Below are 16,316 nucleotides of genomic sequence, written 5' to 3'. Positions count from 1 at the left end.
ATATATATAGATATAGATATATTCATAATTTAAAAAGATCGGTCAGTGTATATCACATATTAGGATTTTAGTCAGTTATTTGTGATTTTATGGTCATGACAGCTTTGAATGAACTTAATTCATGTGAATTTAGTTCATAAATACAGCCAAGCAGCCACACATCATGTCTTGCACCATGACCAGGAACAAGCACTCAGTCTCAGGGCAGTGTTATCATAAAGTGGACAGCACAAGCTTTTTATTCTCATTTCTTTTTTTGTGTTACTCTTTGTTCCATGCCTTTTTTATGTCCAGAAATGTACAACTATTAGTAGTGTCTTTAAGCTGACTGGCAATAATACAGACTACAAAAGTTATGGTGAAAGAGAGAGGGGGATAAAGAAAACAGGATTAGATGGAGAAGGTTGATTCCCTGTTGTGACCCCTGAAGGGAGTAGCCTAATGGAAAAGAGGACAAGAGGTTTTGGTCAAGTGTTAGTAAGTAAATATGACTCAAAAGTAGTAGTTTTGTTATGATCCAATCTGAAAGCTGCTTTCTTTTTGGTCAATAATTGGCTGATGAACAAAAGGCAGACTCAGTAAATTGTTATTTTAGATCATTTGTCAAGCACTTACACTTATTTCATACATCTTGATAAATGTATTGATTTCAGCTATGCCACAATATAATGTGGCCAACTTGATTGTTACAGACGTTTAGTTACTGGTGCCACCCAGGCAATTTTGTGCGCCCTTGTCTGATTTATACATGCTCTCTTTTCCAAGTGTTCTGGAGTTGCTATATTTTCACAAGATGGGGTCATGTGCTGGCAAAAATTGAGTCAGGAACACATAACATGCTTGGGGAATGTATATGTAAGGAGGAGCACTTTATTTCCACATCTAAGTGCATGCACTTCCACATTATTCTTTTAAAGTAATTTCTTAAACAAATCATCCAAAAAATTCACCTCGTCTTGTGACAGCACTTCTATAGTATTGCCCTGTAATGTTCTATTTCCCCTTTTAATTTTCCTTTTTTCAATATTCAACAACATTTTATGGATATATGTACATCCTCACTGATCAGTAGAATTATTTCATTGAATATACTTGGTAGATGTCCTGGATCTATTTTTTCTCCCTTTTTAATCTTCTTCCTTGATATACCATATTTAAGATAGTTTCATTGTGCTCACTGACTTTGAAATGTATATGCTTAACAAAACAAATTCATACATTTAATGAGAGCTCCTTTTCAGGCATTTCTGTCACTGTATGAGTGCAATCCATATCTGAAAATGTCATTCTGTCTAGAACTGTCTTCCAGCTTCACTCTCACAAAAGCAGATTAATACTATTCTACTGTCTCGGAGTCCAGAGACAGATATTGGGATCAAAAGATTTGGGGGATTTTGCCCCAGGAATTTTTTGCCTTGTTTAAATACAACTGCTCCTGACTGTCAAAGGGTGTTTATGAAATTCTTTGACACCGTACTCCTCCTTTTAATGTGAATCATAGCACAGTGAAAATAAACACATCCAAATATTTGTCTCACACACTTTGTTATATTAAATGGGCCCAGCAGTATGTTTACTGTTGAATTGACAAATATATTGAATCAACAGTATATTGTAAGAAGCATTCTTCAATGAATCAGTGTTGATATATATGATGTCCTTTTTGCTCTTTCCCTATCATGACACTATTTACATTTAGACTGGTAATCATACCAATGTCAAAAATCTACATTTTTGGATTATTGCTTCCATTTTGACTTGGATTTATCCAAATAGAATAATGAAGAGAACCTTTGCGATGGTGCTAGGGGTAGTGAAACTACATTCCATGCTGTTGAAGAGTTTGAGTTTGGTATAATTGGTTGCGTGTGGTTAATCGTCATTGGATGAGAAGTGAGGTATTACAAAACCCGCAATGCACTGTAATGAAAGTTAGAAGATTTTAATGTCAGTGATGACTAATAGTAAAATAAACATTTTTTTTTGCCTTCATAGAAGATTGTTTCTGCAATACTGTGTATAACAAAATGCAGATAAACTCGACTAGATTATAACAAACTAAAATGATCAGAATCAGAAGTGGCTCTATTGACCAAATAGGTTCATACATACCACAAATTTGGCCCTGGTTCACTGTTACATCTCGCACTGACATGAAGGTAAACAAATAAAAAAAATGATGCCCCCCCAAAAAAATGATGCCTGTTATTTTGAGGTTTCTCATCATTCCAAATGTAATTACCATCCTTATAGATTTAATCGTGCAATGGTTTTAAATTATTCGACAGTCATAGCTGATCAGTCTGGCATTAATAATTGGTTGCGTTTTGTAAAAAGACTTTTTGTACCTTTGTTTCATCATGTATAATAGAAAGGGATGTAGCTTAATATTAATAGTACTTAAAGTTAAGCTGCGTTTAATTCTCAGTTTGCTTTATAAATAATTTTTCATCTTTACCACAACTCCCCTTCAGATAGGGATTTGTCACACATCACTGGGGGAAACCACAGCCGCAGTGTCCTTAAGAAGCTGCAAAGCACATTTAGTTGGAAAAGGATCTTGGAGAACATGGACATATATTTCTTTAACAAGTTGTCAGATCTATCATATCTTACCAAGAGGCTGAGCCTTTGCCTCCAAACATGTAGTTAAAATTTTAAGTCTTCCACCAGGTCTAATACTCAAGTGTTAACAGCTATTGCATCACAAGAAGAAAAAAGAAAGAAAAGATTTACTTCATATCTGCTGTACTAACCCTAGATATTGTCAATCCTGGGATTAAGGCTATTAGAAAGACTATATAAGCTGCTCTGATTATCCTGCTGGATCATTGCAACAAGATTTCAAAGAATGGTGAGGTCCTTCAGTACATCTGCTGACTGAGATCCTCTCATTTTTGTTGGTCTCTTTGGAAGACTCAGGATTCATCTATTGCCAGTACACCATCTGTACTGACAACACTTAAGTAGCTGCATCATGCTTTTAATCAAATCACAGTTTACTGTTTGACTCGTAACCTATCATCCCATTTTATGTATGGTTTCCTGTGTTATTTATGACTCTCTTTCTTGAACACAGGTTGCCATGTTTCCACACTGGTTATTAGAGGTGGGTTACAATCCTTGAGATTTTGATAGTATGGTGATGTCTAATAATTCATGGCAGCACGGTAATCCCAGCAAAAAGCAGGTGTAGCAAGGATTATAAAAAAAGCATACATGTGGCTGTATTGACTGACTGACTAGTACCAGTAGAATTTGCATGTGCATTATAGCAACATCTATGGAACTCCCCATCAACATGGGTCACTCAGACTGTTTTCTCTCCTCAACACTTACTGTTGCTCTGGAAGGATAATGAGGGAGATAGTGAGCCACTAACACTCCAATGAAAGACAGATGCATTAGGTTTAGGCTCTGTCACTTATACTCATTACTCTAGATTTTGTCCAAATTGTTATTTAACAACAAATCAATACACTAGTCCCTCTGACCTTTGCTGAAACCCTTTTACATTTTCCCTTTAAGCACTTTCTGCAACAGAAGCCTTTTTAATATGATTCTGCTTTTGGAAGCCTTCCTGCTATCATTGTACCATTTTATAGAGGCTTCACTGACAGCTACTTCTGTCTGAGAGACCAATGATATATTCAATGCCTCCTGCTCCTCTCTAATATTTGCGGTTAGTCTCCTTGTGCCAGCAATCACAAAGCTGCAATTTTTCAGACTGCGCTACTTTTTCCAATATTATATGCAAAAAATAAAAATCTGTCAAATGTGTGATGAGGCTCTGGTAGAATACATCTGCCTACATTTGTCTTCTAGATATTCTGTTACAGTGACAGTCCTAAATTGAATACAAGTATAAAATGCACATATGCATTTAAAGCCCTGTATGCCATATACCTTGAGAGCAAAAATTGTGATATAGAAACTGCATGACAGAAAATACAAATAAGTCCAGTCTAAAGGCAGCTATGTGTTCAAATTGCCTATTCCAATCGTACTGCTTTGTAACAGCAAACACGTTTTGAAGTAAAGCTTTATACAGATACAATGAACTATGCATACTATTTGCAGCTCCTTTCGTCCAAGACACGACAGTTCAGTCAAGAATGCATTATATCTATGAATGAGATAATGAACTCTACTAAGTAATCAAAAATATCGCCTGTTCGACAATATCTACAGCCAACATGTTTAACAAATGATTCTTGCCTGTTACACACGATGTAACAGGCAACAGCTGCTATTTAGTTGCTCTGTAATCATAATTTCTGTTTTGATTTAACATAATCCTAAATGGTAAGAAGCACTATATGGTATACATGAGTCAAAAGGGATGATGTCTTAGATGCGTGGTTGTGTGGTATTAAAAAGCATCCCAAGGTTGTCCTGTTATTGAGAGGAAATAAAGGGAAAATCATAAAGGAAAGAAGCACAAGCTTTTAGCTTAGCAGCTGTGTTCAGCTGTTTTTTACGATTATTGTTTTTTCAGTAATCTCAGATCGCCTTTTTAAACTTCTCAAAATATTTTTTAATACAGTAACTTGACCCACAGTAAACACAACAGTTTCTCTGTTTTTCACATTATACAAATGGTGAGCCTGCTGGGTAATGGTCTCATTTTACTATTTAGGTCATGTACAAGCACTACTTTTAAACTGACAGACTAACAGCTGAATAATTTGTACATAAAAAAAGGGAAAAAATATCCTAGTAACAGATTTCAGGTTTTACAAGTGAAGAAGTGAGGCCCACAGAGCTTGGTTGAAATAATTAAGTCTAATTCTTCGTTCTTTAATATCACAGTTGACAAATGGAAAGAGCAAATGGAATAGCTGACAAATGGAATAGCTCACTCAAAAAACAGAAAAACTAAAACAAATTTCTTAATACTTAGGAATTCATAATTAAGGCTTGCTAAAAACTGTAGCACACTTCTTCAGCACCATTGTGCCTAGTAGTGCCTAATACAAAAGATTGCAGAAATAAATCAAGTCATGAAGAAATATCCACACAACTGGCTTATCTTTAAGTATTTTGGGCTTGTAATCAAACACCGTCATTGAGAAACCCAGAGGGAAACGTTTTGTCTAAAGGACATTCCTTTATCTCTGGTGGTTGACTGTTCCCACAATTTTCACATCTCTTCTAGAAGTCAGACTAACCCTTTGAGGATCTAACTTCACCAGATGTGAGGAGCATATCCTAAAGTTAGCACTGGCTAGGTCTCTCTCATTTGATCCATGATACAAAGCAGTCTTTGATACAGTGTTGAGATCTCCAAGAAAAATAGCAGCATTCTCTATTTTCAAATCATAGCTGAATGGGACACGCTGTTGTAGGATGCTCTTCAGGATTCTGGCAGGCACAGACAAGCACTGACTTACTCTTACCCCTCAAAAACCTCTTGCTTCAAGATTTCTCGACAATAACTGCCCCATCACTAAAGAAAACAGTGATCAGAGACATAAAAATGCTTGCATCACACTAAAACTCTGGTATATGTGATTTATAAACAGACCTTATGCTCCTCAGCCATTTATTCTGTTATTTCATGATTAAGTTCAATTGCTCTGAAACCCTAGTTTGAAAATGATGCATTTTGTGAGTTAACTGAGAAAATATATTCTGTCTATGTCCTTCATATTGCTTCCAGACTTGTATTGGTAATTTAGAATTCATGAGATACTGATCCCATATAAAGGATATATTCAAGTCTTAAACACAACCAAACATGACACATGATATAGCCACGGGTTCATGTCTGAAATACACATGCAAAACGACACTGTAAAAGACACATTATTTACAGAACACTATAATCAATCAATAACATTATACAGCATCTTCTTTGCCAGTTTCAGAAGTAAGATTATTATCATTGCTATTTTCTTGGTAATGTTTAATGATACAGCTACTAAGATGAAGTAACTTGACCAAAATTAATCATAGTTCTCCCTGATACATTTAAAAAAATAAAATAACAAATTACTGGAACTATACCTTTTGTTAAATGTGTTTTTTGGTCCCCTGAAAGTGTATGTTTGTAAATTTAAGACGATTACATGTAGTTCACATGGATGTAATCATCATATAGGTTCCTGGACGTAACAATGTCACTACAATAAAGGTTTTTGGTTTTCTGTTATCACAATTTTTGAAGGGGGGCTAGAGGATAAAATGACCAAGTTAATTGAGTTCGTACCTCCTGGAAAAAAGTGGCTATATATTCTGTAGATTTTGAATACATGCATGTGAAAAGTTGCCACATTTTTTTTCTGAAATAGTATTCAACCATGCAGGAAGGCCAACTCCCTCTCTGCTTGAATGTTGGCAAATGGAATAATAATCCACAGAGGAAGCACCTGAAAATAAACTTAGATGAAATTAAATAAAACTATTAATTCTGAAGGTAATTGTTGTGCCAAATGGCTCCAAATTGGAAAGTGAAGAGTGATATTGCACATGACAGTGAATTTAAAAATATTGCACATTGTATAAATACTTGATATTACATGATGTAAAAATTAACTTATACAGATTGATTAATCTTAAAGCTAATATGTGTACAACTGTTATAAAACAGAATAAACCTAGCAGCCTGGTCCATCCATCCATCCATCCATCCATCCATCCATCCATCCATCCATTCATCCATTGACTGCCACTTATCCTGCTCTCAGGGTTGTGGGGGATACTGGATCCTATCCCAGCTCTCATCAGCTGAGAGGCGGGGTACACCCCATATAGAGATTAACAACATTCACTCACTCACTTGTTCCAATTTTTTCCAATTAACCTGCTGCATGTTTTTGGACTGTGGGAGGAAACAGGAAAACCCTCACAGACACAACATGCAAACTCCACACAGGTAGATCCCCTTTTTTGGAAACAAATCAGGGTCCTTCATGCTGTGAGGCCGAAGCACTAACCACTGCTCCACTGTGCCGCCATCTCCCGAGCAGTTATTCAAAATTATATAATTTTCTAAAAGGGGACTAAGCATTTTAGATTAGGGTAATAGTCAAAGTTATTTTCATTTTTTTCCTTAGTAAAATTAATTTAGGGGGGAAAGCTTCATAGTATTGATGAAAGTTCTCACATTACACATCAAAATTTTACATTCAATATTTGTGTTATTGGAATTCTTGTATGAGCACCCTTTTTTGTTAATAAATGACGATGTTTGATTTTATAGTTTGACACTAAGAAATCAATATTTTTCATCACAGAAGAATAAGAAATCTGGACCAAAGCTGCTTTTCAATTACATCATGTCAGTGAAGTGTTCCTGTGTCAGTAAAACATTTCAAGCAATGACCCTTTATGAGCATTTGCTGCCATCCCCTGTAATTTTGTATTTACCGTCAATTATTACTTTACAAATATTAATGTAAATTGTCCACAGTGAAATTCACCTGTAGTTGAACTATGCCTTCAAAAATTGGTAAAGCAATACATTCAGTTTGTGGCCTTTAGAATATTGAACTGATCTGATATCATAAGGAAGGGTCGGTTTGTTGATAAATGCATAATATTAAATATGTAATCATCACAGTAACTCCAAAACAACATAAAAAATAAAAATGATCAATTTTACACTTCATAGAGCATGCTTGGTGACCATTCATGGTAACTTCATTGAAACCAGAATAATAATGGATTGAAAAATTAAATGCAAAAAACATTTTCACAAATTAACCTTTTAAACCTGATACCTGAACCTGAAGTTTAACAGAGCTTACTTAGCATAGAGAGTGAACAAACTCAATGTATTGCTGCTTTCTTTAAGTTATTAGTTTTAATGAAATTTGAAAATAAATAAATAAAAATCACACACCTCATTTGAATATGATCAGCAGCAGGAGCACTCAATACCGATCTTAGAACAGTCAATTGAGTGCATTTTTTGTAGTGTTGCCAGCACAATAGTAGTGGGATAGCTTTGTCAAAGGGATTAAATGGATTTTCGTCTCTGGATTAGGGTGCAGCCAGCTGGGCACATTTGTGAAAGGAAATGTGAGTGTATGAGGGTGCTTCTTTTAATGGTCTCTGTTAGGTGATACAGCTGTTGGAGGAGATCACTGCCAAATTAAATCTCAGTTAAATCTCATCTAAATATTATAGATGTTATTGAAAAACAAGTGGAAAAAGTTTGCAGCAGGAATTACTGTGTTGTGTATGTCCTCCTTTTCTCATGCGATATCTCCAAAGGAGAAAGTTGCTATTCTTGTCTACCACATTCTGATTGTCTTGAGTTTTCCCACTTGTTTTCAGGGCAGACTTGACAATAGAAAACTGACCTGATCTCTCCACCTATATAAACATGAATACATTATGTACTTCTTAATTGGATATTTGTAAACATGGCACTTTATAGACATAGTCTAAAAATGTTTTCTAACAGATGTCTTCAAACAGATCTATCAACTAAATCAGTTTGTGTAGAAGAAACACAAGTAAGTCAGTGTAATTTTTTTGATAATTTTTTAAAACTGGTTTTATTTATTTGAGAGAAGGGTCTCTATGTATACATGTACTTTATGAGCTTGGCATATAACAAATAAAAATCACAAAAGTACCTAAAGCAGACATTTTTAACTTATCTGAGGCTTTGGGCTCTTCATCGGGTTGTAATTTGTTCAAAAATCATGAAATGGATTTGATTTGTGCTTGGTGTCTAAGGGGATCCAGTGACAATGGTAAGTTTCTGGTTAAGCAATTGGGTAAAATATTATTTCAATAAAAGGTAGGGATGTGTTGAAAATAGGTTAGAATCTATTTGGGGTAAACAATTAATACTTATTTTCTGATTGTTTTTCTACTTTTATAGGTAAGGTAATCAAGGGACCCTGAACAGTAATTTTAGGCTTTTTGCACATCACATTTTGTAAATAGCAATTTGCTTTCTCACTGATCACATGATATCTGCACACCTGTTTGCTACAACTTTAACAAGATGTGACTATACTCTCCTGTATTTGACTGACCCAGATCACATGCTAGTTTTCCCCTCTGCCAGTATTACTCCAGTTGTAAAAAAATGACTGATGTAATCTCATTTGGAACTTACTCTCCTTTTTCTGTACCACGTCATTGTTTTAAGTACTGAGTCCTAATCACCTGAATAGATTTACAGTAACATGTATCCACATATGCAGGTTGTATTTTTACAACAGCCAGCCATGTAGCTCTCACTTGCAGCATAGAAAAACTAAATAAAGGAAAACAAAACATATCTATTAACTTAAATTTCAGTTCATGTCAGATCCATTTGAGGACATTGCATTACGATGAGTTCTCCAAGTTCACCATCCTATTCCTAAACTTTGTTAATGAGAGCCCTTTAGAGTGGTGGACAGTGGGGACTGTCATGTTTAAGGAAGGTGTGCCTGACCCAAACACAAGGACACTCAGGAGGTAGGGTGTCTTAAGAGGTTTATTGACAAGGAAGGTGAATGTGTAGCTGTGCTGGGGCATGGTTGTCTCCTTGGGTCTCAGGAACTAGGAGCTGGCCAGGAGAGGTGTCAGGAGTCACAGGAAACAGGAGCTGTCAAGGAGAGGCGTCAACCATCAGGAATTAGGAGCTTGTGAAGAAGTGCAGGGCTGAAAGCGGGGGGGGGGGGCTAGCAAGAAACGACAACAATCGAGCACCAAAGGGCTGGTGGCAGGCTCCGCTTATCCTCCGCTTGTCAATGCCTGAGCAGCTGCAGGTGTGCTGGCACCCCAGCAGGAATCATTCACCTGCTTAATCAGGCTCACTGGTGACAGGGGCTGCACCCAGAGCCCTAGCCCTGGATCCCCAACCCCAGACAGTTGATGGACAGATCCAAGATGAAGGCGTGAGGCACCTGAGAGTGGTCCGAACCATAGCCCTCCCAAATCACCACATATTGCCACCCCCGCCCCAGCTGATGGGAATCGACAATCTTTTGGAGTATGCAGGGTCCCCCTCAATGCCACGGGCAGGTGGAGGGGGCTCGAAAGGAGAGCACAAGGTACCCACAGGGACAGGGTTGACTTAGGACATGTGGGAGGGGGGTGGGGTGGGGTTAATGGCAGAGAGGCTGATTACGGATGCTACCTCAGATGGGCTGATGAATCTAGGGCCCAACTTCTGGGAGGGGAGTTGAAGGGAATTTTGCAAGAGGGCCAGACTCTTTGCCCAGGCAAATAGATGGGAGCAGGAATCCGCCGCTGGTCAGCAACATGGCGGTTTTGCTCAGGAGGTGGACCAGATGCACCAGAAGCGACAGATGTGGTGTTGGACCGAAGTGGCGGCAATATCATCTGCGGGAAAGAGTGGTGGTTGGTAACCCAGAAAGGCCTTGAAAGGGGGCAGACTAGTGGCAGAGGGGATATGCAAATTGTGAGCATATTCAACCGAGGGGGGAAAGTGGCTCCATTCGGAGGGGTTGGTGGACTGAGGGAGGGTTCTGTTGAGCGCCGGGCAAAAATGCTTCCACACCTGGCAGGTGAACTGAGGGCCAAGGTTGGATAGAATTTCTTAGGGGATGTCATGGAGGCGGAAAATGTGCCTAACTAGCAGTTGAGCTTTCTGAAGGGAAAAAAGTGACATGCCTTTGAGAACTGGTCCACAATGGTGATGATTTTGTTCATTCCCTTTGGAGAGGGATAGGGGCGGTGACAAAGTTGATGGCGATATTTGATCAGGGTCTCTTTGGAATTAAGAGGTTGAAGAATGTTTTGGGCATCTGGATGATTTGAGATGAGAGGTTGAACCTGGAAAAGAGACCAATGGGATTGACAAGTTGAGACGCTGGACTGACTGTAGGTAAGCTAGTTTTTTGTGATCAGTCCAGGTTAGCACTAGATACTCAGCACCCTCCAACTAATGTCGCCACTCCTCCAAGCAAGCTTGATTGCAAGAAGTTCTTGATTCTCCACATTGAAGTTCCTCTTGGTTGGAGATAACTTGCGGGAGTAAGAGGCACAAGGGTGAAACTTTCCATCAGAGTATGAGTGTTGGGAAGGGACTGCACCAACCCTTGTCAACATCAAGCATGATTTTTTGTGTGAATCAGTCTGGACAAGCACAGGTGCCTGGGAAAGCCTCCACTTCAGGTCCAGGAAGGCTGAGTTGGTTTCAGAAGTCTATAAGAAGGTGTTCAGCTGGAATTCCGTATGAAACGGTGGTAGAAATTAGCAAAGTCTAGGAATCTCTGAGAAGCTTGTGTGTTTGTGGAATTGGCCAGTCCAAGACTTCTTCCGTTTTATTCGATCTGTACGATGCTGTCCGCCCCCAAGGATGCAACTGAAAGAGGCAACTGAGGGAACACGACTCACATTTCTCAGTCTTGGTGTCGAGGCGGTTCTCCAGCAGTCACTGCGGGACCATTCGTATATGCTGACGGTGGTCCGAGAGAGAAACTTTGAAAAGATGAGAATGTCATCCAGATAGACAAACAAAAATGTTCATAAAGTCATGGAGTACATAGTTATTCATGACTTGAAACTCAGCTGGGCCATTGCAAAGGCTGGAGGGCATGATTAGGTATTCAAAGTGCTCAGTGGGGGTCTTAAAGGTAGTCCTCCATTAGTCTACTTGGCAAATCGGAATAAGATGCAAGCGTTGCAGAGATCGAGCTTGGAAAAAGATGGTCGTACCTTGAGCAGGTTCGGAGGCTGATACAGGAGGGGTAAGGGATATTTAATTTTGATAGTGATCTAATCCAGTCCTCTGTTGTCGAGGCCGGAGCAAGCCGTCCTTACAAAGAAAAACCCTGACCCCAGGGGAGATGAGTGGCGGTTAATAGCTGCAGTGAGGGATTCGTGGCTGTACCTCTCCAGGGCCTCCCTTTCCGGATGGGAAATAGGGCCGACTGGAAGGTAGCGGTGCTCCAGGGAGAAGATTTATTTTGCAATTGTAAGGGCCGCGAGGAGGAAGAGAGTGAGTCTTATCTTTGTTATAGACTTGGCTGAAGTCATATTCTTTGGGGACAAGTCAACCAGGGATTAGTGGGAGGCAGACTTGGTGGGCTGGCACTCTGCATACAACAGGATAGGCAGGTAGATGACCGTGAATCAACTGAACTAGGACCAGTCGACATGGGAAAGACAATGGACTTTTTTTTTTTTTTACAGTGGTTTACAGAAATCATCAACTTTAAGGGCTTGGTTTTGTGGGTGAGCTGAGGTAAGGCTCTACCATTTAGGGCAGAAACATTTAATGAGGTTGACAGCAGTATGGTTTCAATGTTGACTGCTGGACCAGAGAGTGATTGTTCAGATTCTGCTCTCAGCCAGTCAAAGTGCTGTGAGTCGGTGTGTGTCACCATTGAAGAGTAGCAGCGAACATGAGGCCAGGAGAGGTACCTGTTCTGAGACTGCCTAGCAGCCTTCCCGAATCTTCTGGCAAAGCCTCTCCTTGGCCGAACAGGTCAAGAGGCAACAAAATGACCAGAGGCTCTGCCGTAGAAGCGCAGCAGAGGCAGCAGCAAATGTCCTAGACTCAGTGGCAAACGGAAACAGTTTGCTGACACTGTCTGAGCATCCCCGAGATTCCGGAATTGGATGATATGGTCGGGATCCTGACTAAAGACCAGCCTGAACTCCTGAAAGAATTCCTTGAAGGTGCAACCAGAGCAGGATGGGGCCTGGAACCGGGTCTTGGCCCATTTTAGAGCTTTGCCAGAAAGGAGGCGTGAGATAAACGACATCTTGGCATTGTCAAGGGGAAATCAATGAAGGGAAGGAGTAAAGGCCAGGGGGCATTGTTGAAGAAATCCCCCACAGCATCCTACCCCTCCCGAGAATTTCTCTGGCACGGGCAAGCCAACATTTCAAGGAGGTGGCAAGGGGCCTGGGAGACCGGCAGGGCCTCTGTAGGAGATGGACTGGGCTAAAGGCTCAGGAGAAGCTGACTTAGCTGATCCAAGTGCTGGTTAGTTTCTCTTGTTGTAGGCAGCGGGACCTAAGAACAGTGTCCTGAGCATGAACAAGAGGAGGAAGATGACTAGCAGGGCACAACTACCCTGCTGCTGGCAGGCTCCTCTTATGCTCCGCTTGACAAGGCCTGATCAGCTACAGGTGTGCTGGCACCGCCAGCTGGAATCATTCACCTGTTCAATCAGTCTCACTGGTGACAGGGGCTGCACCCAGAGCCCTAGCCCTGGATCTCAACAGGACAGTATCAATCCTCTTTGTCACTTAGTCAAGACAGTGAATACCTTTTGCATAGATCATTATTCCCTCTGCAGAGTTTAGAACAGTTCACTTGCATGTGATGTTTAATGTCTTGCATGCTTACAACATGCAATGGCCAGTACTAGTCTGCATGCTACTTAATGAATGTCTTCCTCTCTTTCTCTTTACCTGTCCGTGCTTCCAGATGACAACTATACTGAAGGTGGGTATAATCAGTGCTTTAAATTATTGTTACATTTGCTTTGCCTGCATATTGTAATGGCTCAAGTGCTTCAGTGCTGGGATATGGTGTTGGTACTGCTGAAGTGGTAAGTCATAATCAACATTGTAAATGTTTATCTCCATTTAAAGAAATTGTTTTAACTAATAACAAACTGAAGTAATGTCATGCAGACCTTTTCCCCATTTCCTCTACAGATTTGGGTTTGATTTAAAGTGAACACTACGAGCTCTTTTTGTGTGAGAAAAATGCCTATTGTTTTGTCAATACTTAACTGGATGACCAGGGTATTTATTTATTACATTTTGCATGAAAAATATTTTTCTGTTCTAGACAATTGCTTATTACATATTGGGAGAGTAATCATTTTTGTTTTTTGTGCAGAGCATCTAAGTGGACAAATTTTCTCATTGCTTGTCTGTAGTAGCCAAAATCAACTACATTTTTATGTGTCAAAACTACCATAGTATTTCCTTGATGGCTTCCATGATGTAATAATGAAAAACACCATCTTCCTATAATAGTAGGGGCACATAATGATTTTTTTTCCATAATTCAGCAGTTAATCGGTTTAGCTGATACCTATTTGTGGTCCATTGAATTTACTAAAATGTTTACAGACAAACTGGACAAAACAATTGATTTATGCCATATTTATGTAATTCTTTTGATGCTACCTTAAATTAATTAAATGGATTTACTTAAGTGGTTATTTTTATTTATTAAAATTGTGGTTATGGTACTGAGCATTGCTATCAAAGTCTGTTATCCGTCTTTTACACCTGAATGCCAAATATATGACTCAAATATTGTTCGAGGTCAAGGTAATCTTTCTACGTCAGTATTAGGTAAGACGCTATTTTATACACGTTTATAACAAAGATTCAGCCAGTATATAGATTTCTGAGCGACATCTTGTAAGTGGCTGATGATGCATTTCAAGTGAATGCTCATCAATCTCTCCCTGTCTGTACACCCTCCTGGTTCTCTCCGTCCCACTCTTCCCCAACCCAGCACTCCTCGAATAACACAGACATCTAATTTAAAGATGCCTGTGTGTCAGTGTGACACTGCCTCCCATGATCCCTTGTTCTCTGCTGACTGTGCTCTTGTTTTCCTTTAAGGTCCGGCACACCTGATGATGGGCGACAAAGGTATGATATCTGTTCCTTTATCCTGCCATCTTCCCACTGTCCCCCCCTGTCCCATTGTGCTATGAGATATGTATATGCCTCAAACAAATGTGTAATGTTCAAGATTGATGCTACAAATATGGACTGCTATTCCCAGGGCTGGTCAATTCATATATATATATATATATATGCACATTGATTAATTATCAAACATTGTGTCACTATGTTGTATTTGGAATTTCATGTAGATATTTTTCCCCAGAAGAATTTGCAAGTTTAGTGTGGTTTAAACACATACACATTGGTTACTTCACTTGACTGCAATTATAACAGGGAATATAAAATGCTTTGTTAACTTTTGGAAAACCAGAGAATGTAAGCACAACCCCCCCCCCAAAAAAAAAAACAAAAAAAAACAAATTGAAAATGAAACGAACACAGATGATCCTGTTAAAACTCACACGCTCATTAATATCTGTAACAACTACTGGCAGCAGCAATAAAAAAGAAAAATAATTGATTGACCTATCAGCAAATAAGCAACATGAACTGAGTGAGCAGACAACAATAAATAAACAAATAAATAGGTGAATAGATACATAAAAACATAAAAATTAAGAAACTGTTTTTTCACTGAATTTTCCATTAACACTTTTATGTAAGCTCAGATCCCAGATGCTGCTTGAAGCAAATTTTTGTTCACAGCTCAGTCTGCTCACACTTATTGTGTTTTGAGACTCTCTCTCTTTATTATATAATGATGATGATACTAATAATAATGATAATTATTATTTTTATGTTTTATTGTTTTTTAATTTTTCTGTCTTTTTTTTTCTCACATATTGCCCTGCCCCTCTTAGACTGCTTATTCTGAATGGCCTAGTTGATTTTCTCCCAGCGACTTTATTTCTGTTTTTCTCTAAATCTGTCCCCCTTTTTGAGCTCATTTGGCTCTGTGCTTCCCTCTCTGTAGTTGGGTCATTCTCTCCATTTTTCCCACTCTTAATTACTCGCATCTACAGCACATGCAGATGTTTAATGGTGATGTGGTTAGAGAAGGGGACGTTAACGCTGACATTTTAAGAATTTAATGCGCAGTGGTGGAAAATAGCCAAAGATGATTTTAAAGCTAATCACCCTCATCATGACTTTAGTACATGCTGCAAGTTACTGTAGCCTGAGAGTTTCTTTTCATATTCGTAGTTTTGTGGATATTTCCTGTAGCGATTTTAGAGTTTGCTATGGTTTGTCCTGTATCATTGCCAGTCTGTTTTGCAGCCATACATGTAGTTGCTCACTTCTACAAACATATGTAGCCATCAAGTTAGTTTGTCCTGTCCTATGCCTCGTTCCAAGTTGATTGTGACACTTATTGGTGTCTCCTCTCCCCTTGTTCTCCCTTTTTGTCTGAAACACAATTTCTTTGTGGGACATGTCATACCCTCAAGTTTCTCAATCAATTCAATTGCATCTATAGTTAGTATGTGGCTCTAAGCAGTCATAATGAACAAAGCAAACAAAGGCCCTGGCAGTGCTTCAATTACTTCTCAACATGTATTCAAAAAGTGTCAAGGTAGGTGCACACATTAAAACTGTCCCCCTGAGAACATGAAATTACATGGGTACACAAACACAGTAGCGTTTGTCCTTGAACAAAAAAAAAAAAAACTGTCCACGGGTCAGTATTCTGCTTTTTTCAAGTAAGGGGCTGGGGTTAAAGGTGACTTGCTAATATTGTGTTGGCCTCCCATCCTGGCTGTGATCCTCACCTCTTCTTCCTGAGGGGTAAG

The 16,316-nt window shown here is 39.1% G+C and overlaps 1 protein-coding gene across 10 annotated transcripts in view; it reads left to right on the top strand.

Moving 5' to 3' along the window:
* Positions 1-16,316, top strand: part of LOC147236387 (neurexin-1a) — a 242,998-nt gene that overhangs the window by 10,497 nt on the left and 216,185 nt on the right. For 7 of the 10 annotated variants that reach the window (XM_086167839.1, XM_086167913.1, XM_086167874.1 and 4 more), the window contains exons 3-4: positions 13,358-13,375; positions 14,518-14,547. In XM_086167839.1, coding sequence (XP_086023965.1) covers positions 13,358-13,375; positions 14,518-14,547 — 48 coding nt within the window. The remainder of the gene's footprint in view (positions 1-13,357; positions 13,376-14,517; positions 14,548-16,316) is intronic. The other 3 variants (XM_086167857.1, XM_086167894.1, XM_086167884.1) reach the window with 1 other exon arrangement.

Source organism: Fistularia commersonii, chromosome 2 (genome assembly GCF_037954325.1).
Source record: "Fistularia commersonii isolate RoL2024-O1a breed Wild chromosome 2, RoL_Fcom_v1.0, whole genome shotgun sequence".
Taxonomy (NCBI): Eukaryota; Metazoa; Chordata; class Actinopteri; order Syngnathiformes; family Fistulariidae; genus Fistularia; species Fistularia commersonii.
The sequence above is the reverse complement of the archived record's forward strand: the minus strand, read 5'-3'. Positions and strand labels throughout refer to the sequence as shown.